Consider the following 27,318-nt stretch of genomic DNA (forward strand, 5'->3'; position numbering starts at 1 on the left):
AATAAAATATAGTACATTTTTAAAAAAAATCCTACCCTTTTGAAATTAGACGTTTACCTATTATTAAAATAATCACCTAATCCTTGAATCATCAAAATTTTATATAAACTAGTTCTCAGACTTCAAATTTTCTTAGTCACCAAACACACATTTCTGATTACAAGTGATTCAGTACTATTAAGAGTCCAACACATACTCATTTTCTTTCATTTTACAGGTAGTTTACTAATTTTAGCCATCATCTTCACCGTCAAATGTGACCGTCCCATGGATCTCCGGTTCATGTGCATAGACATGGGAAGCATGAGTGACATCCTCTATGGTGGGGGACGACCCATTCCCATCTTTGAATTCTATGGGAATCTCCCTTACCTCCCTTGGGTGTGAAACAAATGGCTCATTCCGATCCCCGAATGCAAAGGGGATCTCCCTCCTGTCCCTTGCAAAGGAACCAAATGGTGCCCAGCTCCATAACTCAGACATACTATCAAATAAACTTCTCCCGAAGTTTGGACCCAGGGGTGAGAACGCATCAAAATTTCTTCTAGCCGCTGAGAAAATAGATGAAGCAGCTTCCCTGGACTGTTGGTGAGCCATATCAATCATGTCCGTGAGCTCATTCTGAGGAACGGCGCGAGCACTGAACACAGGAAAGTGAATGTGTGAAAGCCATGTTAGAGAACGAAATATGGAACATCAAAAAGTACTCTATGCTTAGAAAACATGAAGACCAAAAAAAAAAAAAAAGATAGCACTGACATGGTTCGATCTCCTTCACTGAAATGCGCGTCCACGGCTTCGTTAAGATCACCGCCATGCTCCTGAATACCCAAAAGATTAACGTTAAATAACACGGAAAAATGGACTCCGAAAACTCAGTTTTTCAGTAGGAATAACAATTAACTAGGAGTATCCTCAAATCCAACGCATCTATAAAAAGTTTGATCTTCTTCTTCATCATGCGTACAGAAAGCTCCATGGTCTCAAAGAAAGCTCAAAGCTTAAGTAGTGTGTAAAAACTAATTTTCTTCTTTGGTACAAATGTACTGATTCTTCTCAACAAGCTAGGTCCGGCATACTTGTATTTTCATTCAAGTGTACAAAACAGAGACTAATAACATAAAAACTTTGATCACAGAGCTTTTCTACCAATTTTTTCATTCTTTCCGTTACAGAGGGTGGACGCCAACGAGGAAGACAACAAATTATCTATAAAAATAAAAAATAAAAAATAAAAAAGAGTTGCAATTGCGAAGCACACGCAAAATCAAGGAACACACTCGATCTACGTTCTAACCACCATCAACACGCGATCAAGAGAGTCAACTGAGAAATGATGCGCAAAACAGAAACAATGATAATTAATTAATTAAAAAAAAATTGACAACACGACGCAACAGAAACCCTAGCTGAAGAAAAAAAAAAAAAAAACCTCAATTTACCAACCATTCAACCGAACCCTCAGAGATAACGACAGAGCAGGAATTCCTCAAGAGGAAAGTGAAATACCTGGAGTTTCCTAACGGCAACGTCCTCGGAAGCGCCGGTGACGCTAATGAACGTGTCAATAGCCTCCTGATTGGGTCTGGCCATTGGAGCTGGGATTTTGTGGAAACCAGTTACCAGGAGCTGCGAAATTTCGCTATTTGAGTGTGTTCGGGTAAGTGTCTGGGACCTTCTCCAATGTTCTACACATTACGTGGAGGGCAAATCTTTAAGTCTATATTTTACATAATTTCATTCCCTTTCCCTTAATATATGGAGATTTTATTATTTTTATTCATCACCCCCTCCCGCTAAAAATAAATAAATATATAAAAAAATTTTAAATCAATAAAAATTAAATACATTTAATTAAATCCTAACAAAGATGTGTAAAATTAACCATAAAATATTTAACTAAAATAGTGAAATAATATTTATAAATAAACACATATTTTTTATATAAAAATTTATAAAATTAATCATTAACATGGTTTATTGTTACATAACGTTATATCAATCATTGAATTTTTGGTATTAAATATATGACATATCCAGTAAAACATAAATAAATAATATTTTTGATGAACTAATAATCTTGTTTAAATAATAAAATTCTATAATCCCAGACCAATATATTAAATTACCAACCTCATTAAATATATAAGGTAATAATTTTTTTAAAAAAAATTTAAGGGTCTAGTAAACTATAAATCAATAATCTATTAAGCATATAAAAAACTAAGAAACAACAATACATCTAATTTTATCAATTCAATTATTTCTTGAAAGCATCCAATATTTGAAATATTTTTATTTTTCAAGTTATTATATTTTGACATCACTTCTCTTTATTTTATAATTTTTTTCTTTTTTACCCTTAATAGCCATATTTTCTCTTTTTAACAATCTCTTTAGCTTCCATGTATTTATTTTAAACCATATTTGTTGTTTTATTTATTTATAAGTCATACATATATAATAAATATTAATTTATGATAAATTAATAAATTATTTAGTATTGATGAATCAACAAATTCATTAAGATAATAATTTCTCTTTCCAAAAAAATTATTAATATTTTTTATTTAATAATTTAAGTTGATTTTAAATTAAACTATATTTAAGTTATTGATTTAAAACCTGTTATTTAATTTTTATTTTTAAGTATTAAGGTTGTGTAATAAAATTAACTTAAAATATATCCTAAATTATAACATTCACATATTTATCATCATAAATTACAACTAAAATAAAGAAAGTCTCGGAACAACAAAAGTCATAAAATAACAAAAGAGGTCATTAAAGTAATTAAGATAAATAAGATCGAAATAAATAAGTGAATTTTAGAATAAATAATTATGTTTATTTATTATTCAATTTTATTTTTTTTACTTTAAGTCATAAGTTATTTTACTAAATATATTTAATTTACTTAATAATTAAATATATTTCATTTTATTATTTTATATTTTAATATTAATTATTTGTATTTGGTTTATTTGTTTACATTTTGTTTCTATATAATTTTATTTAACTATTTAAATCTCACAATATACCTTTAATTACATAGGATTTGTTTGATAATTATTTTTAAAAGTAATTTTTTTATTATTCAAAACAAAAAATATAAAAAACTATTTAAAAACTAAAAAGTTATTATTATTATTTTTTAAAATAATAAACATGTTGTTTTAAAAAAATATTTTTTAATTATTTTCCATTAATTTTTGGACAACTGTTTTAAAAATAATTATATAAATATAAATAATGAGTAAAAATAAAAGGATAATATAAAAGTTATATTTCAAACATATTTAAGAACATTTAGTTCCGATACGTGACATCAAATAACAATTTTGAAACACCGTTCTTAAAACCGGTGGTAATCCATTTTGTCAATGAGAAAATTCTTTGCTTTAATATCTCGTTTCGTTGAAGAGAGGGGAGATCAAAGAGGAACTGGAACGACGCCGTTTTGAATCAGGAACGCCCTGATTCCAAATTCAGACGTCGCCCGAACGCCCCGGACCCATCGTCAATCAGCGCAGAAATGGAGGAAGAGAAGGAGACGACGACGACGACGACGACGAAGAAGAAGCAATGCTTTTGGACTTGGGCTTTGGCATCAGTGATCTTCAGACTGGTTCTCATTCACTTCTCCAGAAATCTCAACTTGGCTTCTCGTCCCGAAGTCTCCACTCCTCTCACCAGCCTCCGGCGCTGTATTTTCTCTCTCTTCCTCTACGATTCCCAAACCCCCGCACACAGGTTTCTGTATTTGAATCTTGATTTGAACTCACCTTTTTCGCTTTTGCATTGCAGTGGCCGAGGGTTACTGGCTGAAGCAATCCTCAATTTCTCCCTATGCAGGTTTCTACAGAAATTTCAAATTAATCTCATTCAAATTATTCATTTAATTTGAACAGAACGAGTATTTGATTCGTATTCGACTGTTTTACAGGATCCATGTACCACGGTTCCCCTTTGTTGCTCTCAATTCTTGGGCCATTGACAGTTCAAAGGTAGTAGTTGAGTCTTTACCAACACTTCTTTCTAGGTCACTCTACAAGATTCTTCTGCAGAATCTAGCATTTTTGGGGTTTTGACTATTTATCTTACGAGAAACGATGTTTATGATATGATAGTTGGTTTGATTAGTTTTAAATTTTGGGTGATGCAGAGGGGAAGGGCAGTACAATCATCTTATATGCAGGTGAGACTTATTTAACTTTGCAATGATTATTGTGGCTCGTTCGAATTATTTTGTTTTATTTGTATCTAGTGGCACATAGTTAGTTTTTTACATTGCCGCAGCATTCTCTGCTAATCACTGGTCTGAAATAATTAAGCTCTACATGGCATTGGAGCCCTCATTTCTCGTTAGTTCTTATTCCCAGTGTTTAGCCCAACTCGATTGATGAGAGGGTTGAATGGTATGTTTTTTTGTAATATGATGGTCATGGGGTGATATTGGCTTTTGCCAAAATTTTAGGAAAGGAAATATAAGTGCATCTCTATTTTGTGCCACTTCTATGTTTTATGTTCAATAATTAATTGGAATTTTAATGGATGCTTAGCCTTAATGTAAAATGAAAAGCAAAATATTTTTTAATCCGCATAAGTAGTTTACATTGACTCTGTTTAGGAATTGTTTTCGAAAACAGTTTTTTAGACTGGTTTCATGATGTTTTGTAGAACAAAAGTCCGTTTGGAAACTTAAAATGTTTTAAACTTGTTTTTATATGTTTTTAAATATATTTTAAAAATAATTTTTATATATGGTGCTTTATTTTTAATAATTTTTCATACTTGTATAATTATTTTATAAAATAATCATCATAAAACAAATGAAAACAATTCAAAATAATTAAAAGATATTTTTTGAAAACAACTTATTTTTTAATTAAGAACATAAAACTGTTTTTTGTTTTGTGGTTAACAAACATGTTTAGGAGAACATAAAACTGTTTTGAAAAGTAGTTACCAAATGGGGCCTATATTTCCCATTCATTACACTGAAAACACTTACAAAATAGAATTTTTTTTTAAACAAGCTTATTAAACTAGTTTTTGGTGGCTATTCCTTCATTGCGACCTTTTTTCTTTGTTTTAACAAATCATTTCAAGTATTATTGATTAGAAATGGTCAATGCATTGATTATTAATATGGCCCAATTATCATGGAATAATGTGCTGAGATGGAATGAAGGTTGGGCTCTCTGCCAGCTTCTAGTCTGATGTTTTATTCTGTATCTCATCATTTCGGGGTTCTTTGAGTTTTGATCACATTTGGGAGTCTTTGCATTCTCTTGATACTTGTCAATTTGAGTAGAAAATGAGGTTGTAGTTTGAAATATGTAGCAGAATTGGATCTTTCCATGCCTTTTTTCATTTTTCATGTTTATCTTTAAAATTCCATTTTTTTTTCTAATTTTTGTTTGTGTTTTCTTCCTATTAATTTCATGTTCCTGTTTAAGCACACAGTTAATATCAACTCATTTTTGGATACAGTTTGCTTTTTGTGATTGCAGATTTTATGACTGCAGTGCTGATTCGTGCAACTGGTCAAAGTCTTCAGATGGCATATAATCAGAGTTTGAAATCTCTAGGCATTGTTAGACTGTTAGAAAGATCAGGTACTTTAAACTATCAAGAGGGTTGTACTTTCCCATAATCTGTGATGGGAAATTTCCTTTTATTATGCCCTTTGGTAGCTGTTGAACTTAAACATTCGTGCTGCTTTCAGAGATGCTCTCCTCTGGAGATATTGCTGCTCTCGTATACTTATGGAATCCTCTGACAATAGTCACATGTGTGGGTTCATCAACATCCCCAATTGAAAATTTGTTCGTTGTTTTGTCCCTCTATGGAGCATGTAGACGTAAGAAGCTTCCAAATATTGCTTTGCATATGAACATTTGTTGTTTTTGTAGCTCTCTTTCTTTCTTTCTTTGTCTTTATTTATTTTATTATCTTGCTGGCTTTTATAGGGTTGATGCTTGCCAACTTCTTCCTGGTTACAATCATTTGTTCTCTAAAATCATACTTCTGTTCTTTAACTCAAGTCAGGAAACTGAATTGCTTTCTTGTGGCAACTATTTTTCATACTCCAGTTTTCTTAGGATTAAGTTTTCAGTCCTCATTTTGAGTTCCCCATACAATTATTGCTCATGATGATTTTCGTTTTATGGCTTTATCTGCATTTTATGTAACATTATGGAGCTAGTTGTTGTATAAACTTTGTTGTCAGAATGTTCTTTTGTCTAAAATATTCATTCATAAATGAAGTAGTCACTTTGGTTGGAGAAACCTTGGTGGCTTATGGCAACCTGATGGGGATTGAATGAATATGGTTGCCATATGAGCTGCTTAGGTATTAATGTGAGAAAGACATGGTCACAGTTTATCAGGAAGTACATAAACCGAGTTGTAAAACAAGACTAATTTAATTAAGGAAAACACCCAAGAAAAAGTGTGTGGGGGAGGGGTTGAATTGGGTGATTGTGATTGAAGACTTATCAAAAACTATACAAATTAAACTACAATTGAAGCAAATAAGTAAATGCAGGAGGGAAGAGATATGGAAACTCTTTCTATAGTAATTTGGCAATCTTGCCTATATCCACTCTCCTCAATCTCCTTTCCGAGTTAGGGTTCCATTAGTCAAGACTTCAAACTAAGCCTTCAATCTTGTACACTTAGATTCATGACTCTAATGGGCGTTACACTTTCTCCAAGTTCAATATCAACTTGAAGCTTCAACCACTTAATCTTTAATCGATGAATGAAACTTTGTAACTCTCAATCCTAGCACAAGTTTTGCTCAATACAAAGAAAAGTTAGGATGAATAAATGAGGGTGCACTAGAAAGATTAGCAAGTGAAGGAGTAAATGCACTTGAATAGAGAGCTTGTAATGAGAGAAAATGGTAGGTAAACAACCTAAAATGCTTCCAAACACAATTTTAATCTTTTGGTAACTTGAGCATTTCATTTAGAAACGTTTATAGGGTATTTTTGAAAGAATTTAGCCAAAGGTTTCGATATAAAAAACGTATTCATTCAATTTTTGAATGTTTAAGGTCTTTTTTAAGAAAAACTAAGTATCAATGAATGCATCGAAAGTGCATGAAAAATGGTTTAATCCTAAGTGCATCCGCGAGATTCATCTTACAATGATTCCTAGATGTCTTAAGTCTTCAAGAATCCATCTCTTCATGACATTTGAATCTCTTTTAGGCGATCTTGAGCTTTCTTTTTATTTTCACAATAAAACCGGAAACTTTACTTGATTTAAACATGTTAGTACACTTAACCTTGTTTTGTTATCATCAAAACATACTTAAGAGAACCCTTGAACCAACACAAGTGTCATTCATTGGATGAAGTCAACCCTATAAAATTAACCATCAAATTTATTTTTACGTGGACAAGTGTCTGCACACTTTGGTGATTGGCATTTTTTTGGTAGTAAAGCATTTATAAAGTTCATTTGAAAAGAAGGCATAAGAAAAGCCTTCTGTCCTCCCACAAGTTGTTATGCAAATTTGTAGGTGTTAATGTTTCCTCTTCTTTTTTGTAAAACCACAAAATTGAAAAGAATAAAGATTTCTTTTTTTATAGAACACAATAATACTTCTTTTAATCAGAAATAACAAATTTGGTAATTATACTTTGAATAGCTTTAAGTCCAAAGTAAAAGTTTTAGTGGCTAATTTTGTCTTGGAGCAATTGTTTCTATTGTCAAAGGACAGCTTTTGTTAAAGAACAGCTTTGCTGTCCATACTAGGACAGCTATCAAAGGACAGCTTTGCTGTCACACTTCCTTCCTTATTTTAGCCCACACTTGCTGTCCACACTTCCTTCCTTAATTTAGCCCACCCTTCTTTCCTTATTTTAGCCCACAATTGTTTCCTTATTTCTTCATTTATTATTTTGTACAGTTAACATATATTATTTGACAGATTATAGTTTACATGTATAGGGCTAGAATCATGCTGGAATTTATTTGCTTTTATTTGCTTTCCATGTAAAGCATCCTTGTAAAGTCTATATATAATATACAAAACTCAAGGCCAAGGTATTCGGTCATTCACACAATATTTTGACATGGTATCAGAGCAAGGTTGCTAATTTTTCTTCCCTCAAATTCTTTTCTGTCTTTTCGGTTTCGGAAGTGCCTCTCGTGTCTTTCGGTCAAGTCTGTGTTGATCACTTCGTGGGTCAGTTTTCTTCTGGGATTTTTTTGGTCAATCCTTTTGTCTCGGGTTCTATTTATTTTCTATGGATTCCGCACCTCTGTGTGTTAAGTTTACAGACACAAATTATTCTACCTGGGCATTTCAGTTTGAACTTTTTCTCAAGGGAAAAGACCTTTGGGGTCATATTGATGGCACGGATGTTGAAAAACCATCCACTTTTGAAAAATCTCAGGATGTTGGGTTTTCTCCTTCATGGGCTGTGCTTGATGCACGCATCATGTCTTGGCTTCTTGGTTCAGTGGAGCCTCATATTGTCACCCACTTGCGGCCCCATCGCTCCGCTCAATCTATGTGGGCTTATTTGAAGAAAGTTTATCATCAGGATAACGATGCTCGTCGCTTTCAATTAGAACATGCGATTGCCATGTTTCAACATGGTAGTCTTTCCATCCAGGACTACTACTCGGCATTTCTGACTCTTTGGCATGAATATGCTGATTTGGTTACAGCGGATGTTCCTATTGCCGCTCTCTCAACTATTCAGGCTATTCACGCGACTACCCGGCGTGATCAGTTTCTTATGAAACTACGTCCGGAATATGAATCTGTTCGCTCCTCTTTACTGAATAGATCTCCTGTTCCCTCTCTTGATATTTGTTTTGGGGAGTTACTTCGCGAAGAGCAACGCCTTAGTACTCAAGCTATTTTGGAGCAATCTCATGGCAGTTCCGGGACGACAACTGTAGCTTATGCTGCCCAAGGACGCGGACCACCTATGCATTCTAAAAACTTGCAGTGTTTTTGCTGCAAGGAATATGGGCATATTGCTGCCACTTGCCCTAAGAAGTTTTGTTCTTATTGCAAGAAGAAAGGTCACATTATCAAAGAATGTCGTATTCGCCCCCAGAATCGTCAGGCCCAAGCATTTCAGACTTCGGTTATTGTCCCTCCTGTAGCAACACACGACTCTTCTTCAGCTGCGTGCTCTGTTCCTGCACCTCCTGCACCAGATTACTGCACCCCAGAAATGGTGCAACGGATATTAATTTCAGCATTATCAGCAATGGGGTTTCAAGGTAACAATTCTACTAAACTCTGGTACGTGGACTCGGGGGCCTCTAATCACATGACTAATAATCCCACCGCTTTGTGTCATGTTCGGCCCTACGCTGGTCAATCTTCCATTCAGACTGCCAATGGCAGCTCTTTGCCCATAGCTGCTATCGGCGATGCCTCTTCTAAGTTCACTGATGTGTTTCTTGCCCCTCAGCTTTCCACGAATCTTATTTCTGTTGGCCAATTAGTTGATAACAATTGTGCTGTTAATTTTTCTGGTAATGGTTGTGTTGTGCAGGACCAAGTAACGGGGAAGCCGATCGCAAAGGGACTTAAAGTGGGGCGCTTGTTTCCACTATTTTTACCTATTCCAGATTTTTCTCCACGTTCTTCTATTAAGTCTTTTGCTTGTAATAATGTTTCAGATCTTAGTATGGTGTGGCATCGTCGTTTAGGCCATCCCAATACTCAGATCTTATCTCATGTATTGAACTCTGATTTACCTGGTAATAAGGATCGTTATTCTTTATCTCTTGAGTGTGATTCTTGCAAACTTGGTAAAAGTAAAACTCTTCCCTTCCCTTTGCATGCAAGTAGAGCATCTCACTGCTTTGATCTTATCCATAGTGATGTTTGGGGACCCCTTCCCCGGTTAGTTCACATGAGAAATTTAAATATTATGTGACTTTCATTGATGATCATAGCAGATTTACTTGGGTCTACTTTCTTCGCTCTAAATCTGAGGTCTTTCGTACTTTCACTGAGTTTTTAGCGTATGTTGACAATCAATTTTCTACTTCTATTAAGACATTACGCACAGATTCTGGTGGTGAGTATTTGTCTACTGAGTTTCAAGCATTCTTGGCTTCTAAGGGTATTATTCATCAACGTTCATGTCCCTCTACTCCTCAACAAAATGGAGTTGCCGAACGCAAAAATCGTCATCTTTTAGATGTGGTACGTACTCTCTTGTTAGAATCTTCTGTTCCATCCATGTTTTGGGTAGAGGCTCTAAAAACTGCCACTCACTTGATTAATCGTTTACCTTCTCAAGTCCTACATATGGAGTCTCCCTATTTCCGCTTATTTGCTAAGCAACCTAGTTATGATCACCTTCGTATTTTTGGTTGTGTATGCTTTGTTCATTTACCTCCTCATGAGCGACATAAATTATCTGCTCAATCTGTTCGATGTGCTTTCTTGGGATATAATATGTGTCAAAAGGGATTTGTTTGCTATGATCCTACATTACATCGTACACGTATTTCTAGGAATGTTATTTTCTTTGAAAATCAACATTTCTTTCCTGTATCCTCTTCTACTGTGTCATCCTCTTCTACTGTGGTCCTTCCCTCCTTTGAGCAACAGTTCTCAGATCTTCATCCAGTCAGTTCTCGCTTTCAACCAGGTATTGTGTATACGAGACGCTCCCGCCCACAGTCTCTTTCGGTGGCTCACCCGATATCTGATCCTACCACGCTCCAGATGCAGTCAGTTGCAGCACCTTCAGTACGTCGCTCTTCTCGAGTGTCTGTACCTCCGAATAGGTATGGATTTCCCTCTTCCAGTTCTGGCAATTCTATTTCAGCCCTTACTGCTGCATTGTCCAAATTTGATATTCCCACATGCTACTCACATGCTGCTAAGCATGATTGTTGGCGACAAGCTATGCAGGAAGAAATTGCCGCTCTAGAGGCCAATCACACTTGGGACATTGAGCCCTGTCCTCCCACTATTGTTCCTCTGGGTTGCAAATGGGTTTACTCAGTCAAGGTCCGATCTGATGGAAGTTTGGATCGTTACAAAGCTCGGCTTGTTGCACTTGGGAATAATCAGGAATATGGTGTCAATTATGAAGAGACCTTTGCTCCTGTGGCTAAAATGACTACTGTTCGTACGATTCTAGCTCTTGCTGCTTCCAGTGATTGGCCATTACATCAGATGGATGTAAAAAATGCTTTTCTTCATGGGGATCTTAAAGAGTGTATTTATATGAAGCCACCCTCGGGATTGTTTCCCTCTCCGACTTCACATGTGTGTAAGCTTCGTCGCTCTCTTTATGGTCTCAAACAGGCTCTGAGGGCCTGGTTTGAGAAATTCCGCACCACTTTATTACAATTTTCATTCAGGCAGAGCAAGTATGACACTTCCTTGTTTCTTCGGAAATCAGACATGGGTATTGTTGTTCTTTTGGTTTATGTTGATGATATTGTGATCACTGGTTCCGATTCTGCTTTACTTGGTCAGCTCAAAACTCATCTCTCTGAGTCCTTTCATATGAAAGATCTTTGACCTCTCACATATTTTCTTGGTCTTGAGGTGCATCATAGTCCCTCTGGTATTTCCCTCAATCAACATAAGTATGCGAGTGATTTGGTGGCTACAGCTGGTCTACAAGGGGCTACTTCTGTTGATACTCCCATGGAATTAAATGTCAAGCTTCGCAAAGAGGAGGGCGACTTACTTGCTGATCCCAGTTTATACAGGAAGTTGGTGGGTAGCCTTGTTTATCTCACCATTACTAGACCGGACATTTCTTTTGCTGTACAGCAAGTCAGCCAGTTCCTTCAGACTCCTCGTCATCTTCATTTGGCTGCTGTTCGTAGGATCATACGCTATGTTCAAGGCACTTCTACTCGTGGCTTGTTCTTCCCTGCAGGCAATTCTACTCGCCTTGCTGCTTATAGTGATGCTGATTGGGCAGGTTGTGCGGATACCCGTCGCTCCATCACTGGTTGGTGTGTGTTCTTAGGAGATGCATTGATATCTTGGAAAAGTAAGAAGCAAGACAGAGTCTCTAAGTCATCTACGGAATCTGAGTACCGGGCGATGTCTCTTGCTTGTTCTGAAATCATTTGGCTTCGAGGTATGCTTGCGGAGTTAGATTTTTCTGAGACCGATCCTACACCTCTCCATGCCGATAATACAAGCGCTATTCAGATCACGGCCAATCCTGTCTATCATGAGCGCACAAAGCATATTGAAGTGGACTGTCACTCTATCCGTGAAGCCTTTGAAGCTTGTGTTATCACTCTTCCACATATTTCCACCGACTTACAAATTGCTGATATCTTCACCAAGGCTCTCCCTCGTCATCGACATTGCTTGCTAAGTAGCAAATTGATGCTTGTTGATCAACCTGCATCAATTTGAGGGGGGCTGTCAAAGGACAGCTTTTGTTAAAGGACAGCTTTGCTGGTCAAAGGACAGCTATCAAAGGACAGCTTTGCTGTCACACTTCCTTCCTTATTTTAGCCCACACTTGCTGTCCACACTTCCTTCCTTAATTTAGCCCACCCTTCTTTCCTTATTTTAGCCCACAATTGTTTCCTTATTTCTTCATTTATTATTTTGTACAGTTAACATATATTATTTGACAGATTATAGTTTACATGTATAGGGCTAGAATCATGCTGGAATTTATTTGCTTTTATTTGCTTTCCATGTAAAGCATCCTTGTAAAGTCTATATATAATATACAAAACTCAAGGCCAAGGTATTCGGTCATTCACACAATATTTTGACATCTATACCCTTCAACTAACCTATGTAAACTTGACAATCTATTAAGTGATGCATATAACTTCCAAGCTAAAACATTCATGTGTCTTTATATCAGAGAATCTATTCTTAACATCTAAATTCCTACAGAACCAGTTGTTTCAGATGATCAAACTATTTGATGGACCTCAGTCTGCAACTAAAATGAAGTATAAAGAGAAATAATCTGGAACTAATTGCCTACTTCATTACATAAGATGTATGAAACAACCAATTTCTCAAATAGTTATGGTCTACATGACTATCATGGAGGCATGGGATCCATGCATGGGTGGGTTTAGGCACTTGACGAGACTGATACTTTTCCTCGTGTTAGTTGTGGGTTGAGTTTTGCAACTATGATGCAGAACTGGCCTTTTATCATCTTTATTCTTGGTTGAGTTTAATAACTGGGTTCAGAGTGCATTTTCCTTTTATAGTTGGTTCAAGGCCATCGAAGTCAAATGCTACTGTCTTATAGTTATCCAAGGACATCCATCTAAGCTATTATGCTCCTCATAGTTGTTTCAAGAAGGTGCAGGTGACTGATGCTTACTGTTCATTGGTTGTATGTTATACATTTTCTGGGAAAAAAACATGAATCACATGCTAAGCTTAGAGGGTTGTGGTCAAAATGTGAAAACCAGGATGATGTTAATAATGTGCTTCCAATGTTAACTTATCACACTTGAGGGATTCTTTTCAAGCTGCTTCTTAGTGAGACATATTTTCCCTACAAAGCAGAGATCAGAAACCATTGAAATAGGATTGATAAAGACACTTTCTGAAGCACGGAGTTACTATCTATTTGTATTTGATGCTGAATATTTTTGCCTCTGATGGCTTGCAGGACTAGTTCCCCTAGCAGCTTTTGGATGGGTCATTGCAACGCATTTGTCTCTTTATCCTGCAATCCTAATTGTACCGGTGTGCAGTTTTCTCCTAAGCTGTTATAGATGTCAAAAGCTTTCCTGGAAATATAGAATGAATAACTCATGAAAGATATCCTATTAGTTTTCCTTTCTGCACAATTAACTGATTTCCTTCCCTGTGGTAACTTTGATTTATTTTTGTCCCAGCTGATTCTTATATTAGGATATGGTCCAGATTCTCCTCGAAGGAAATTGTTCCAGCAAAGGGCATCCAGTAAAGTTGGAGAGAACCCCTCAACTGACATCCGTTATCAACAAAAAGAATTGGCCAGCCAACCAATGCTACCATTTCGTTTCTCATGGCGGCTAGTTGTGCACTTCATATTGTGGGCTTCTCTTTGGTCATGCTATGTGTTGCTATTGTGTGGCATTTCTGTTAGACGGTATGGTGGCCTTGGGGAGATGTTTAAAAGGTATCATATATTTCTGAACTTTTTGAAGCAGCATGATATGGCAGAACATTAGCAAGTATTCAAAATGAAGCATTTGCTAACTTTTCATATTAATCTAGAGGAGAATTATTTAATTCTCTTGCTAGATCTCTAGGGTATACATTGTGTTACTGGCCTATTAGATGTATAGTCCTTCTTTTGGAGGACAATTCTAGAACCATTGAGTCTTGTGGCTCAGGAATTTAGAAAATATTTAGGTGTCTATATTGTTGGAAGGGAGCTTATAGCATTTTAGGTGGAAAAGTTGGCTTTGTCCAAGTTTTGTCTTCTAGTGTCCTTATCTAGTAGATTTCCTTATTTAGGATTCTGGCCAAATTGGCTTCTATAATCAACATAGTGTGAAGGGGCTTCTTTTGTTATGTAGTTGGGGAGGCTAAGTTGTTGTTGTTGTTTTTATTTTTAATTAATTTAAATTTAAATTTTTATTTAATTTTTTTTATATGCAAAATGGGATAATATATTTTAAGTGCCTAAATAAAGGCACACCAAAGAACAAACAATGGTTGGGGAGGTTGATAGAGATTATCTAATTAAGTGGAATGTTGCTTTCAAGCTTAAATGCTAAAAGTGTGTTGGTTTGTGTGAAGTGACCATAGGAATGTCACTTTGTAGGTAAATGGTATTGGAAATTCCTCTGGAAAAGATATCCTTGTTGCATCCACTGTTCAAAGGTCCTTAATGACATTGAGAAGACTGATTGGGACAACAATTTGGCTATTAGGGATTCCCATGAACATCCTTTGAAGGTCATTTCTCAGCTATTGGGTTCTCTCTCATTTATCATCATTGATAGTGGTTCTCATATTTGGGTTGATTTGTCATGGGATTCTAAACGGTTTTGCGTGTCTTCCCTCGGTTTTATTCTCTCTAACATCAAAAGTGGCTAGGTCATGGGCTTTTTAAATTTGAAACCTTTGGTTCATGGAATTTCCCATTCTTCCATGGTCTCTCTGATAGATAAATTTCCAACTTGTCGTCTCTCCTTATGATCCTTAAGGACATGGCCCTTTCTCTATTTTCTTTGGAAGCTCATATGTGGTTGATTGAGAAAAATAGTTGGTTCTCTTGGAAGACTAAGGTCCCACCTAAAGGTTTTTCTTTTTCTTTTTCTTTTTCCTTTTTTAAGATAACCAGGAAACCCCACTAAGGCAGGGCTCTTCAGATCCCACCCATAGCTTCCAAACCGCGGGGAACTTGACTGCACCTGCCACAGCCAACTCTGAGTAATCCAGGGATTCCTAATGGCAGGAATTGAACCTGAGACTATAGCCTCTACCCCACATCCCGCCACACGCCCTTACCACTAGGCCACACTTTGATGGGTAAGGTCCCACCTAAAGTTAAGGTTTCAGCTTGGTTACTAGTCCACAATAAAGTCAATGTCATGCCAAGATCTAAGCTAAAAAACTGAAAGAGGTTCTTTTCCTGGTATTTGTGTGCTCCGTTATGATGATGAGTCTTTTTGGTGCTTTGTTGGGTCCCTTCCCAGGTCCCAGTGTTGTGTTGACCTTAAATTTAGGAGTTACAGTGGAGAGGGGAAGGGGATGTAATGTTATGGCTGTTTATTTTTAAGCTTTGATACGAAGCATTTGGATTGACTGTAATTATAGAGTTTTTTTTTTGATAAGTAAAAACTGTTATTATAGAGTTTTGGTATTCTTTCTAATGTTTTTATTATATGATAATCTCTAATAAATGTGAAGTATTTCCACTTCCTTTAGTTGGGTGACTTGCTTGCTCAATTTGTCACAAACTATAATTGTTTTAACTTGTCTTGATTGTCATTTATGCATATGCGGGTTTTGCAGCACCTATGGATTTATTCTTACTGTACCAGATCTGTCACCAAATATAGGTGTTCTATGGTGAGTCCTTAGTGATATGTGTTGTATATGAACCGAGAAGTGATTTTGCATAAGATTTAAGGTGTTACACTTGTGAACTCATGTATAATTTTTGAATCAGGTACTTCTTTGCAGAAGTGTTTGACTATTTCAGAAATTTCTTTCTGATAGTTTTCCATGTGAATATTCTTTTCATGATATTGCCATTAGCCATACGTCTAAACCACCGGCCCTGCTTTTTGGCTTTTGTCTACATTGCCATCTCTTCGCTGCTTAAATCTTATCCATCAGTAAGTTCTTTCATCTTTGATAAATATTTAGTTTCACCAGTATTTTAGTATCTTTTGTGGCCCTGAAAAATATCATTATGGGATCATGAGATTAGGTCTTCTTCACTGGTCTTGTAAAACAGCCTAGTTTTCTGTGGGCAGCACTCCCTTACACTTTGGAAGGCCAAGTTCTTTTTTTTCCTGACCTGTTTTGAAACCTGGTGAAGTCTGTGCAAGTTTTCTTTGATATTGGGAAAAATTAGTGAGAGAACTTTATGTTGGGACATTTTCATCATTAAGTAAAATATCTGAAAATAATAGTACTGAATCCTGTTTCTAGATGAGACCATCAAATTGGAACTTTCTTTTTTATTATTATTATTTTTCTTATAGAAACAGATATTTCATTAAGAAAATAAAATGGTACACAGAAAGATGAGCTACCCTTCATACCAAATTAAAAAGAAACATAAGGTGGACAATGGAAAAAAAATAGCAAAGATTGTTTGGAGCCCAACAAAGGATCCTAGTGCACTCCTATAGAATATCTCAGGGAGGCAAAAAATCCCCCATGAAAGCCTTATATCAAAAAGGGCTCTGTGCTTAGCTAACTAATCATCTGCCTTATTAGCCAATTTAGGAATCCAGATGGAAGAGCAACCCAAACCTTCACCTATCTAAATTTGTTGAAATTGCATTGACAGTTTTGTCTTCTATCATAACCCAAAAATAACATAATATGTAGAATTACATGATAATACATCCAAAACTGCAAAATACATTTCAACAAAATAATGCTTTACTTCTGACATTGATACGTGTTTATTATCAATTTATTTGATTTGATTTGATTTTTTATTTATTTTTTGAGTTTTTAAGGGAGTGAATTTTAAAAGTGGCACTTTAAACAAGAAGGAACTTTCATATGGTTGTTCAGAAAAGAGTTACAACCTGTGACCAAAATCTCTGGTGGACTTTCCTTTGTGGTGTACTACATTTTCCACCATGTGATCATATATATATATATATATATATATATATTGAGAAATAAAAGTTATGCGTTAAAAACCATCTTAAAAGGGGGTAAAATACTATTAGACTGGAAACATTCAGACAACTCTTCCAATAAAAGCAAGGAAAACAAAGAACAGCTGCAAACAAGAAAGGGCATCCTCTTACGCTGATCCCTCTGTTACACTCATACCACTAATTCAATCAATGGAAGAACCACCTTCCTAGTAACATTTTCGTAGTGTGGAGAGAGAGATTTGAGGCCATTTTGCCTTCTTGAGAATGCATGCTTCATCTTGAAAGCTAAAAAGTTGCATTCTGGAGTCTGCTACTGATGCAACTGCCTTCCAAATAATCCTGAATCAAATCTTAAGGTTGCTGATCTCATCCCAAATTTGCATCCTTCTGAAGGTTTATCTGGATAAACAATGAGAATAAATAATTTAGTCTTACAATTTGGTCTTACTGTTCTTTTGATTGTTTTGGCAATATATATATATATATATATATATATAATTGTTATCTCATTGTTATTATCATCTGGTTCAGGTTGGAGATTCAGCTCTGTATTTGGGCCTGCTGGGCTTGTTTGTTAAGGAATTAGCAGGCAAGTTAGTTGGATGACTTTTGATTCTGATGGTTTTGAACATGATTGGCAACTTAGGACCTCTATCTAATATAACATGCAGATATGCAATTCTCCTTTTTCCTCTTCTGTGGATATGTTGGAATATCTTTTCTTAGCCCTGTGATGCACAATCTCTGGATATGGAGGGTATATCTCTTTCTCTGAAGAATGTATTCATAGACCATAAGCAAAGGGATGTTTTAGTCTAACTTGCTTATTGAACTTGTAGGGAACTGGCAATGCAAATTTCTACTTTGCAACTGCTATGGCTTATGCTTGCTTTCAGGTTTGATATCTTTAATTCTTTAATTGAAAATAAGCTTTTTGAAGCAATCTGTAGCTATGTTCAGTAACATTAATTTTAAAATGTTCAAGAAAACTGAACAAAATTTGTTTTAGAGGTATGAGTTCAGATAATTCCTTTTTCACACAGACACATAGAATACCTGTTCTATGTTGAGGATAAGCCCTTGGAGTGTAGCAATTCCAGCTACCACCAGATCGTGTGGTTAGGAGTAAATTTCTACCACAACCTTTTTGGAAAGCATGCATTCCAAGTTACCACCTGGTCCTGTTGTGTGACCTATTAGCTAGCTCAGTGCTAATGATCCAATGTTGCACTGAAGCCAAAAACCAAGCAGCTGTCCTCTCTTGCAACCTACCAGCATCCAGAGGTCCAGGGTCACTTTTGAACTATCTAAGTTCAGCTTGACCCATGAATGGGGTGAAATTTCTAAGAAATTGAGTTTGGTCTTTTAGGGTCATCTGTCCTGCATGGAGTTTTGGGCTCTTCCATGGTTCTGCCACCAAGGACTGTATGAAAATTTCCTAATTGTACCTACTGAAGCTGGTGTAAAACCTTGGAATGTGAAGCTTGACTGGAAGGTATAGTAAAGAAATAATTGGATATTGATGCTTTGGAATGTTGGTAGAAACTCATCTTCATTGGAAATAACTTGTAAATAATACACATTAATACATTTAATAAACTTTTAGAAACTTTGTGCATAAGCATAGTAGTAAACTAGATACTGTTTTCCGTCTGAACATCTCAATTTCTGCTTTAAGCCAGGTAAATACCCAAATTATTGGCCAGAACATGATTGTTATGGAATTGTTAGCTTATCCCATTTGGAATTACTTTGAACTTATCCCTATCTTAATGAATGCTTATATTTTCTTTCTTTGCAGATAATTTTGGTGGTGGAGAGTGTGAGTGCAATGCTTAATCATGACCGGATGCTAAGGAAGCTATCCATCATGAAGCCTTGAGGTGGCGGATCACCATCTTTTGCAACTATCCTTACAGCACATTCTCCATCTCTCCGCATCTTCTGGTAATTTATGTGAAGCACGAGAAACCTTAGTGATTGTAGGTGCGAGATACCTCATATATAGGCCACATCTTATTTAAGGCTATGAAATATCTGGGATTTTGGGTATTCACTTTGCAAAGGATTTTGTTATCATTTGTTTTTGTTATCTTAACCAAATGATTCCTGTCTATAATGAGTGTAGGCAGATGAACATAATCAAAAGGAATATCATTTCTCGGTTGATTAGATTTTTCCTAGGCCAGAAAGTCCCTCTGTTTATGGTCAAGTAGGCATCCATGATGAGTTCCATGATCTTGACTGAATATAGGTGGAAGATTATCAAGGAAAAGATGATTGAATCCTCTGAAATCCACATATGCTATATGCTAAAAAAACATCCGCCTATAAGGTTTCATGACTGCCAATTGCCAAACCTCTAAATCCTAGTTCCAATATTTTCTAGAATATTAGAATTTATTTCTTTTAGTTGTAGAGTGGTTCACATTTGTTCCTTATTCATTGACAGGTTATTATTAATTTTTTCAGCCCATATTATATTTTATAAATATTTCCTAAACACACTCTCTCTCTCTGTAAATTAGTGGTTCCTCACTTGTGAATGGTAAGAGTGATGTTCTACGATTTGCCAGCAGGATAATGTACGGTTTCCGATGGGCCCAAGGCCCAGCAATGGACTCATAATGATTGGGCTTTGAATTATCCCATAAAATGGACCCAGGAATCCTCAAAGCTTTAGCACTTTATGGAGGGGCTCTAAGTGGTCGGCGATGACCTCACCACTCACAAGTAGTCAGTCATACGGCCAAAATTAGTTAAGTCTCCAAGGGTCAACTCATTGACTTTTGTTGTTGGATCGTGACACAAAGGCCCACCTAACATTGGGGGGCCCAAGTCCATTATCACCCCCATTTTATAATATGTCCTAGTTTACAGCTGACTACTATATTGAGGAGTAGATGATCTAATTGCTCATATTCCCCCACTTTATAATAATCTCCCTCTAATGTTTATTCTTATCTTAATGTCAACTCAAATCTTTTTGGTGGTCTGCATCAGTTGATTCCCACCTCTAATACACACACATACACACCTACTTGTTTAATTTTCAAGAGTCTCACCGTTTAACCGGCGAGTCGCGTGGTATTAACTACATAATTAGTGTGAATCATTAACATTATGGCAATATGTACCTTTATATTTTTGCGAAATTTTAGGTCTAAGTTATTGGAATGTCCTTTCATTGAGTGAGAGGTGAAGAGTTATTCCATAACTCAATGAGAACTGCCAAACAACCCCCCAAATATAGAAGAAGAGGTGAGTTGTAACTTGTAAGGGGTTTGGTAAAGGGTCATGTGGGGTTTAGTGGAAGTGAAACAATGAATATATGGTGCATGCATGAATGAAATGGAGTAGTTTGTAATTTTAGGGCACATGTTTGTGATGATGTTCTTTGGTCATGGATGACTTGTATTTTTAATAGCTTTGCTTACTTCAACTATATAAAATTAAAGTCATCTGAGGAGCTGATTGGATGCAAGATTTTCTTTATCATTTTTCATAATATGGTTTCCCCTTGTGGACCTGTATTCTTGTGAAGAACCCATATCTTTTCAAAGATCTTAGAGAAAGGGTCTAGTCTGTCTAGAAGGGAAAGAGGAAAGGATATCTATATATTTTTTGAATAGATGATATTCTCATAGTACCTGTTTGCTGATCAAGGAAATTTTTAAAGATTCTTTGATATAACTCTCTATTCATATCAATCCCATACTTTCTATTTGCTAAATATGATCATATTTTTATTTTATTATATTAGTAAGATTTAATAAAATTATTCTATCACAATTGTAAGCTCATATAAAACCCACCATCTAATTAAAAAACAATTAATTCTATTTTCACTTCTTCCTATGCTAACATAGCTTACAGCCAGAGGAGACAACCTATATTCCAAACAGTCTCTTAATCATCATCTTGAAGAAATGAACGTGGCAAGAAATGGGCCGCTAGTATAATAAAACCCTGGCTTTAATGCTTTTGATTGATTTAAACTACAAGGATTTAAGTGCATTTTGGTCAACCCTTGTAATCAAGTCACCAACATCATTTGCATTTTGCTACCCATTTGGTACTGTATTTATCAAAATTACAAGGCACTCTTAACTCCTAGGCATTCAACACATGGAACAACAGTGTGTGTGAGTGTTTTTATTTATTTATTTTATTGTTTCTCCTTCACCATTGCTGCACCAGTGTACTGGGAGTGTAGGAGGTAAACTAATGGAATTTTTTAATACTTTGGATTAGAAAATGACAGTAAAAAAAATTGTAAAATGCTATGCTTTAAGCACATGGGGGCTAATGATCTAGGGTTTTGTCGGTAGTTTCGGAAATTAATTACACCTAGATGCTCCATTAAGATTTTTAATCAAGGGTTCTGGGAAATTTCATTATACTAGGATAGGGGTCATTTGGCCTTTCAATGGCTTAAAATGTGCCTCAGAACATGTTCATGAGCAGTTTACACACTGCCTTTTTGTTGAAAGCTGTATCTGTGATTCAAATATAGATGGGGCAGAGGCAAGTCTCCATTTTTCAGCTCCCTAACTCTACTTCAATTGATATCCTACTCCACAATGTCCAAGTAAATTAATAATTTATTGAAAATCAAGCCAATATAATGAAAATGGACAGTATGGGCCTCATGGGAAATTTGCTTCATTAGAATATGGCTAACCCAACAGCAAACTTCTATCAATTCCCAAGAATACATGGAATACACAAATCCTGTCATGCATTTACTGCTTTATGCTCTTTGGTTACCTTGGGTTTGCTTTAAGTTTTGGTAACAAAATGCTATCTTAATCAAATCTTTTTGGGGTTCTAACTTCTAAGTTCTGCAAGAAGGGCAAGGAACATGGAAATATGGGGGGAAACGAAAGCAATTTCAAGTATCTGTAACAAGCTATAAAGGGGGTCTAAGCAACAACATAAAATTAAGGAGGGAGATTACAGTTGTGTCACCTCAATAATAGTCTTAGACGGCTGCTCATTTGACCAAGTCATTGCTGCTAATAGTTATTAATCCATTCCACACGCGCACGGCACAGACAAGGAGAACAACTTCCTCCTCAATCCTCTCATCCTCGAGTAACCTGGAACCTATTATTATTGTGATGATCTCCATTGTTATCAGGGTTGCTCTTTGGAGAAAGTCATGCTTACTGCCTCACTACCCTGTAAATCCAAAGAGATGATTACTGATCAGCTGATCACTTCAAATAAAATGATGTTGAAAGGTCAAGGATTCATCAAGAACAATTTACACAAGGAATTTGATCATCAGATGGTAATATCATGGAATATAGGGTGACTGCATCCAATGGAAAGTTAGCCTTGTGCCATGGTATATGAGGACAAGTAGGACCCCTAACTATATAGTCCACAACCCACTCGTCATAAGGGATTATGATAAACTAATATTAAAGAAAACTAACCTTTATAGGGTCCAGAGAACTTGAGTTCATGGCAACACATTTTAATATTAAATTGTATAGTTTATGCAGAGTTCCAAAATAAGAGGTGATATAGCTGGCATTTTTGTGCACCCCTAAAGGAGACCTTTCCAAGTCCTTGCCAAGCAGTTAAGCAATCTGTGTCATTCTATCAAAAAAGTTAAAAAAAAGAGGCCCCATTCAACCATTTCAAGTTTTCTTAAACAAAAAACACTTTAAACCAAAAAGACAGAACTCCAAAAGAAAGCAATATGTGGTGTTGGTATGCTGCTTTTGATTGGATCTGACATTTTATATGCAAAGTGCACAGTAACTTATACTGTTCCATGTCGTGTTTGCATGGACTTCACTGATATGTTCTTCATTCTGCAAATTCTACAGTAGCATTTGTCCCTTTACCATATTTAATAAGAGCAAATTTTTGCTCCAATATTGCATTAAAAAAATGAGCATCCAAACACCCCTTTACAAGCCAAGAAATGGTATTAGCTTTCAAGCTTTAATATCCCAGATGTCCTCTGACTCAAAATTTTAAGTTTGAATACAAAAAGTTAGAGGAATCACAAGACCCACAACCAGACAAAGTTTTAGGATCCCCATGTCTATGTTTTCTAGCTCTAGACCCTCTCTAAATTCCATTCTCTTGGGTCTATATATGAAGCTTCGTCCAATATTATAATGACAAACACTCATGGTTAATACTTAATATATTCTAATGGCATATAATGGTGGCCAAAATACACAGTGACCTACCTATATTGTGGTAGTTGTTGCATGGGGCTGAGTCCGTGGCTCAATGGGCCGGTGGAGCGGTGCTCTATGTATGAAAATGGGTTAACCTGATCTATTGGCTTAGCTTACCTACCATAATATACAGTAGTTGCATGCATATCCAGAACACCCATTTGAAATTGCCAATGAAGTCACAGGATTGAGAATTGGACTTGAGATTGTGATTACAGCTAAGGAAGATCTAAGAAGGAGATCTATCTCTAAAAAAAATGAAAGAAGAAAAAGAAAACACGAACATGTGTGGCATCTCCAATGGCATCAACATCACATAGATACTAGAGTATTTAGCTTAGATATTCAGAAGATCTCAATAAGTTGGCAAAGCCCATTAGATTCTAGTAATTTAATGATCCATTGAAGATTGGTTCTGATACTTAATTTCATCACACAGATCTTTTGAATCTCTATCTTCTGAAATCTAGGGAAGAGGCATCAAGTTTCTGCAAAATCTCCTTAAAAAGGGCCACATTTCTGCCTCGTGCTTCTTCAGATTTGTGATTTATGCACTCTTAGTCTTAATTATCCACATACAGAGATAGGTAGATACACGGAGGAGGGAGAGAGAGAGAGAGGAAACATCTTGTAAGCTTCACAGTTATGCTAGGCTTTTACACAAATTTTTATAAATGCCGTTGACAAAGGGATAATGAGTGGTCTATAGACAAATTATTCTACTATTTCGACTTTATCTCCAACCACTTGTACAGCTTCTTGAGCAACCAATTTCTTCAATAAAAAAACAGAGAAAAGAACAGAGCCAACTTAATATCTAAATTCTAGCTTGCCTATTTAAGTAGTTCTCCTCATGGTTTCTAAGATACATGCCAGCATTTTCCTTCTTCTTCTTGTCTTCTCTTTCCACATTCCAACCTCAACCCTTCCATTTCTTGTAATCTCAATCTGTATGTTTCTGTCTCTTTGTAATTCCACTTTTGCATTATAGTTCTCCCTTCCATTCAAGATCTTCTTTGTCCTTTTTCTATACTAGAGTAAGATGTGGCCAATTGCTTTGTGCATTGGAACTTTTGTTATTATAAGGATTATACATTGGGGTTACAGCTGGAGGAATCCCAAATGCAATGGGAAACTTCCACCAGGTTCAATGGGCTTGCCATTACTTGGTGAGACCCTTCAGTTCTTCGCCCCCAACACTTCTTCTGATATTCCTCCCTTCATTAAAGAGAGGATGGAAAGGTAAAATAGTGATAACTAACAAGTCTTGTTTTTCAAAGATTAGTGCAATCTTCTTCTTAAAGGTATTCTCTGCTATCACATTTCAGGTATGGGCCTATATTTCGAACCAATTTGGTGGGACGGCCAGTTGTTGTATCAACAGACCCAGATCTTAACTATTTCATCTTTCAACAAGAAGGACAATTGTTCCAGAGCTGGTATCCAGATACATTCACAGAGATCTTTGGGCGACAGAATGTGGGTTCCTTACATGGGTTTATGTACAAGTACCTTAAGAACATGGTGTTGAACCTCTTTGGTCCTGAAAGCCTGAAAAAGATGCTCCCTGAGGTTGAACACGCCACATGTAGAAATTTAGACAGGTGGTCATGTCAAGACACTGTTGAATTGAAGGAAGCAACTGCAAGAGTAAATTCAGGCTAACTGACTCTTCTTATTGGGAATTCATCAAACTTTCTTTGTGTCTGATGGTGATTTTATCTGTGCAGATGATATTTGATCTGACTGCAAAGAAACTCATCAGTTATGAACAAGACAAGTCCTCAGAAAATCTAAGGGAGAACTTTGTTGCTTTCATACAGGGATTAATCTCCTTCCCTTTGGATATTCCTGGAACAGCTTACCACAAATGTTTGCAGGTAAATCAAATTCCACCATACTAAGCTTGATCATTCAAAACATTTATATATATATATATATATATATATATATATATATATATATCTCTTTTTTTCTTTTTCCTATATGCTTGGCCATTCAGGAAAGTGGAAGACTAGGCCAACTAAAACTCTATGAAAACCCCTGAAAATGTGTTTGGTAAACCAAGAGAAGTGAGTGCAATTTTGAGACTATTCACAACTGCAGTAAATGGGTGAAATTTCATCCATACTTTTCTGATTTCCTGTAAATGCACAAGCTGGAAATATCCTTCAACCAAATTCTGGTTTTCTGAATAATCTTGTTCATTTTTTATCTTGACTCTTTTTGGTTTGCTCAGGGAAGGAAGAAGGCAATGAGCATGCTGAAGAACATGCTAAAGGAGAGACGAGCAATGCCTAGGAAGAAGCAGAGTGATTTCTTTGATTATGTAATTGAAGAACTTAAGAAAGAAGGAACAATCCTCACAGAAGCAATTGCATTAGATTTAATGTTTGTACTCCTCTTTGCCAGCTTCGAGACAACTTCATTGGCTATAACTTTAGCTACGAAGTTTCTTTCTGACCATCCTTTGGTGCTGAAGAAATTAACGGTCTGTGTAATTTAGTTCATGCTTTCTGAACTCTCCCTCTCTTTTAGGACCTATATTGTGATCCAAACTAGCATGCACTAAATGTTCTTTTCTTCTATCAGGAAGAGCATGAGGCAATTCTAGAAAAACGGGAAATTGTGGATTCTGAACTTACATGGAAAGAATACAAATCAATGACATTCACATTTCAGGTGGAAAAGAACAGTTCTATTTCTCTGATAAAGCTTGATCCATTTATCCCATTATGTTGTCCTTTTCTACAAACTAACCACTTCAACTTGCAGTTCATCAATGAAACAGTTAGGCTGGCAAATATAGTTCCAGGAATCTTCAGGAAGGCGCTGAGAGAAATCCAGTTTAAGGGTATCTATATTCAAATATATGTAGTCAGTTTTTAGCTATAGCAGATCTAGTTTCATTCAAAGAAAAATCTTACCCATTTGACATGCCTATTCAATTTGGAATTGATGCAGGATATACCATTCCAGCAGGTTGGGCGATTATGGTCTGTCCGCCAGCTGTGCATCTGAACCCAGCAAAATATGAAGATCCCCTTGCCTTCAATCCATGGAGATGGGAGGTGGGTTGATAATTAAGAAATTCATGTTCCACCTCCAAACATTACAACTAATATTAATATATTGACCTTGGGTTGCACTTCAAACTTCCCAATGTTTCTTCTAAATTCTCAAGTTGAATTAAAAATAAAATAAAATAAAAATGGTGGCATACAGGGAGTAGAATCCAGTGGTGCATCTAAGCATTTCATGGCCTTTGGTGGTGGCATGAGGTTTTGTGTCGGAACAGACTTTACCAAAATGCAGATGGCTGTGTTCCTCCATTGCTTGGTTACAAAGTACAGGTAAGTGTCCATTGGGTGTCTCTGAGACAGAGGGAAAGGGGCAGAAGCTAACCTGTCCACATCTATGAACTTTTTCCAGGTGGCAAACAGTCAGAGGAGGAGACATTGTCCGGACTCCTGGTTTACAATTTCCAAATGGTTTCCATGTTCAGATATTGGGGAAAAATTAAACATCTGCAGGATATAAACAGAAGCAGGAGCAGTACATTAACAAAATGATGCAAGGCAAGTCATTCATAAGGGCTAGCGTCTTACGAATTTGGGATTGCTACTGAAGCTTCCAGAAAAGAGTTTTTTCGGTACATTCAATAGAGTTGAGGGAGATGCAATTACAGTAGCTTCTTTTCAAACCAAGACCAAGCTGAAGATAATTTTTGCTCATAGACACATGCTAAGTTTTGTGCTTTTCCATTTGTTTTTGTTGCAATATATAACTGTGGGATTAGAAGGAA

At 36.1% G+C, this 27,318-nt stretch overlaps 3 protein-coding genes and 1 long non-coding RNA gene across 6 annotated transcripts; 2 read left to right on the forward strand and 2 right to left on the reverse strand.

Moving 5' to 3' along the window:
• Positions 1 to 97: 97 nt before the first annotated feature.
• Positions 98 to 1,724, reverse strand: LOC100256474 (plant UBX domain-containing protein 8). The gene is made up of 3 exons (XM_002283339.4): positions 1,510 to 1,724; positions 760 to 821; positions 98 to 640 (listed from the first exon to the last, which is right to left on the reverse strand). The coding sequence occupies exons 1-3, from the start codon at positions 1,591 to 1,593 to the stop codon at positions 232 to 234; spliced, it is 555 nt and encodes a 184-aa protein (XP_002283375.1). The 5' UTR covers positions 1,594 to 1,724; the 3' UTR covers positions 98 to 231.
• A 1,580-nt stretch (positions 1,725 to 3,304) lies between these two features.
• LOC100261568 (uncharacterized) lies at positions 3,305 to 19,479 on the forward strand. Of its 3 annotated transcripts, XM_019217161.2 has the most exons (15): positions 3,305 to 3,707; positions 3,808 to 3,855; positions 3,947 to 4,007; positions 4,166 to 4,198; positions 5,497 to 5,621; positions 5,732 to 5,866; positions 13,632 to 13,708; positions 13,861 to 14,126; positions 15,974 to 16,030; positions 16,131 to 16,299; positions 17,839 to 17,896; positions 17,979 to 18,064; positions 18,147 to 18,203; positions 18,677 to 18,802; positions 19,109 to 19,479. In XM_019217161.2, exons 1-15 carry the CDS (start codon positions 3,536 to 3,538, stop codon positions 19,187 to 19,189), a joined length of 1,551 nt encoding a protein of 516 aa, XP_019072706.1. In that variant the 5' UTR covers positions 3,305 to 3,535; the 3' UTR covers positions 19,190 to 19,479. The 3 variants fall into 3 exon arrangements, with proteins under 3 accessions (XP_019072706.1, XP_002276721.1, XP_059599120.1); XM_002276685.5 differs by lacking the exon at positions 18,677 to 18,802; XM_059743137.1 differs by lacking the exons at positions 3,305 to 3,707; positions 3,808 to 3,855 and having other exon boundaries at positions 3,941 to 4,007; positions 5,517 to 5,621.
• On the reverse strand, positions 17,352 to 26,531 carry LOC132255202 (uncharacterized). Its single transcript, XR_009467845.1, has 3 exons — positions 26,441 to 26,531; positions 22,279 to 22,491; positions 17,352 to 17,706 (listed from the first exon to the last, which is right to left on the reverse strand). It is a non-coding gene; the product is annotated as an uncharacterized LOC132255202 (long non-coding RNA).
• On the forward strand, positions 23,174 to 27,249 carry LOC100258216 (cytochrome P450 87A3). The gene is made up of 9 exons (XM_002283301.4): positions 23,174 to 24,755; positions 24,842 to 25,163; positions 25,244 to 25,393; positions 25,753 to 26,004; positions 26,106 to 26,195; positions 26,289 to 26,367; positions 26,478 to 26,584; positions 26,739 to 26,866; positions 26,946 to 27,249. The coding sequence occupies exons 1-9, from the start codon at positions 24,556 to 24,558 to the stop codon at positions 27,034 to 27,036; spliced, it is 1,419 nt and encodes a 472-aa protein (XP_002283337.1). The 5' UTR covers positions 23,174 to 24,555; the 3' UTR covers positions 27,037 to 27,249.
• The last annotated feature ends 69 nt before the right edge of the window (positions 27,250 to 27,318 follow it).

This window comes from Vitis vinifera, chromosome 2 (genome assembly GCF_030704535.1).
Source record: "Vitis vinifera cultivar Pinot Noir 40024 chromosome 2, ASM3070453v1".
NCBI classification, from domain to species: domain Eukaryota; kingdom Viridiplantae; phylum Streptophyta; class Magnoliopsida; order Vitales; family Vitaceae; genus Vitis; species Vitis vinifera.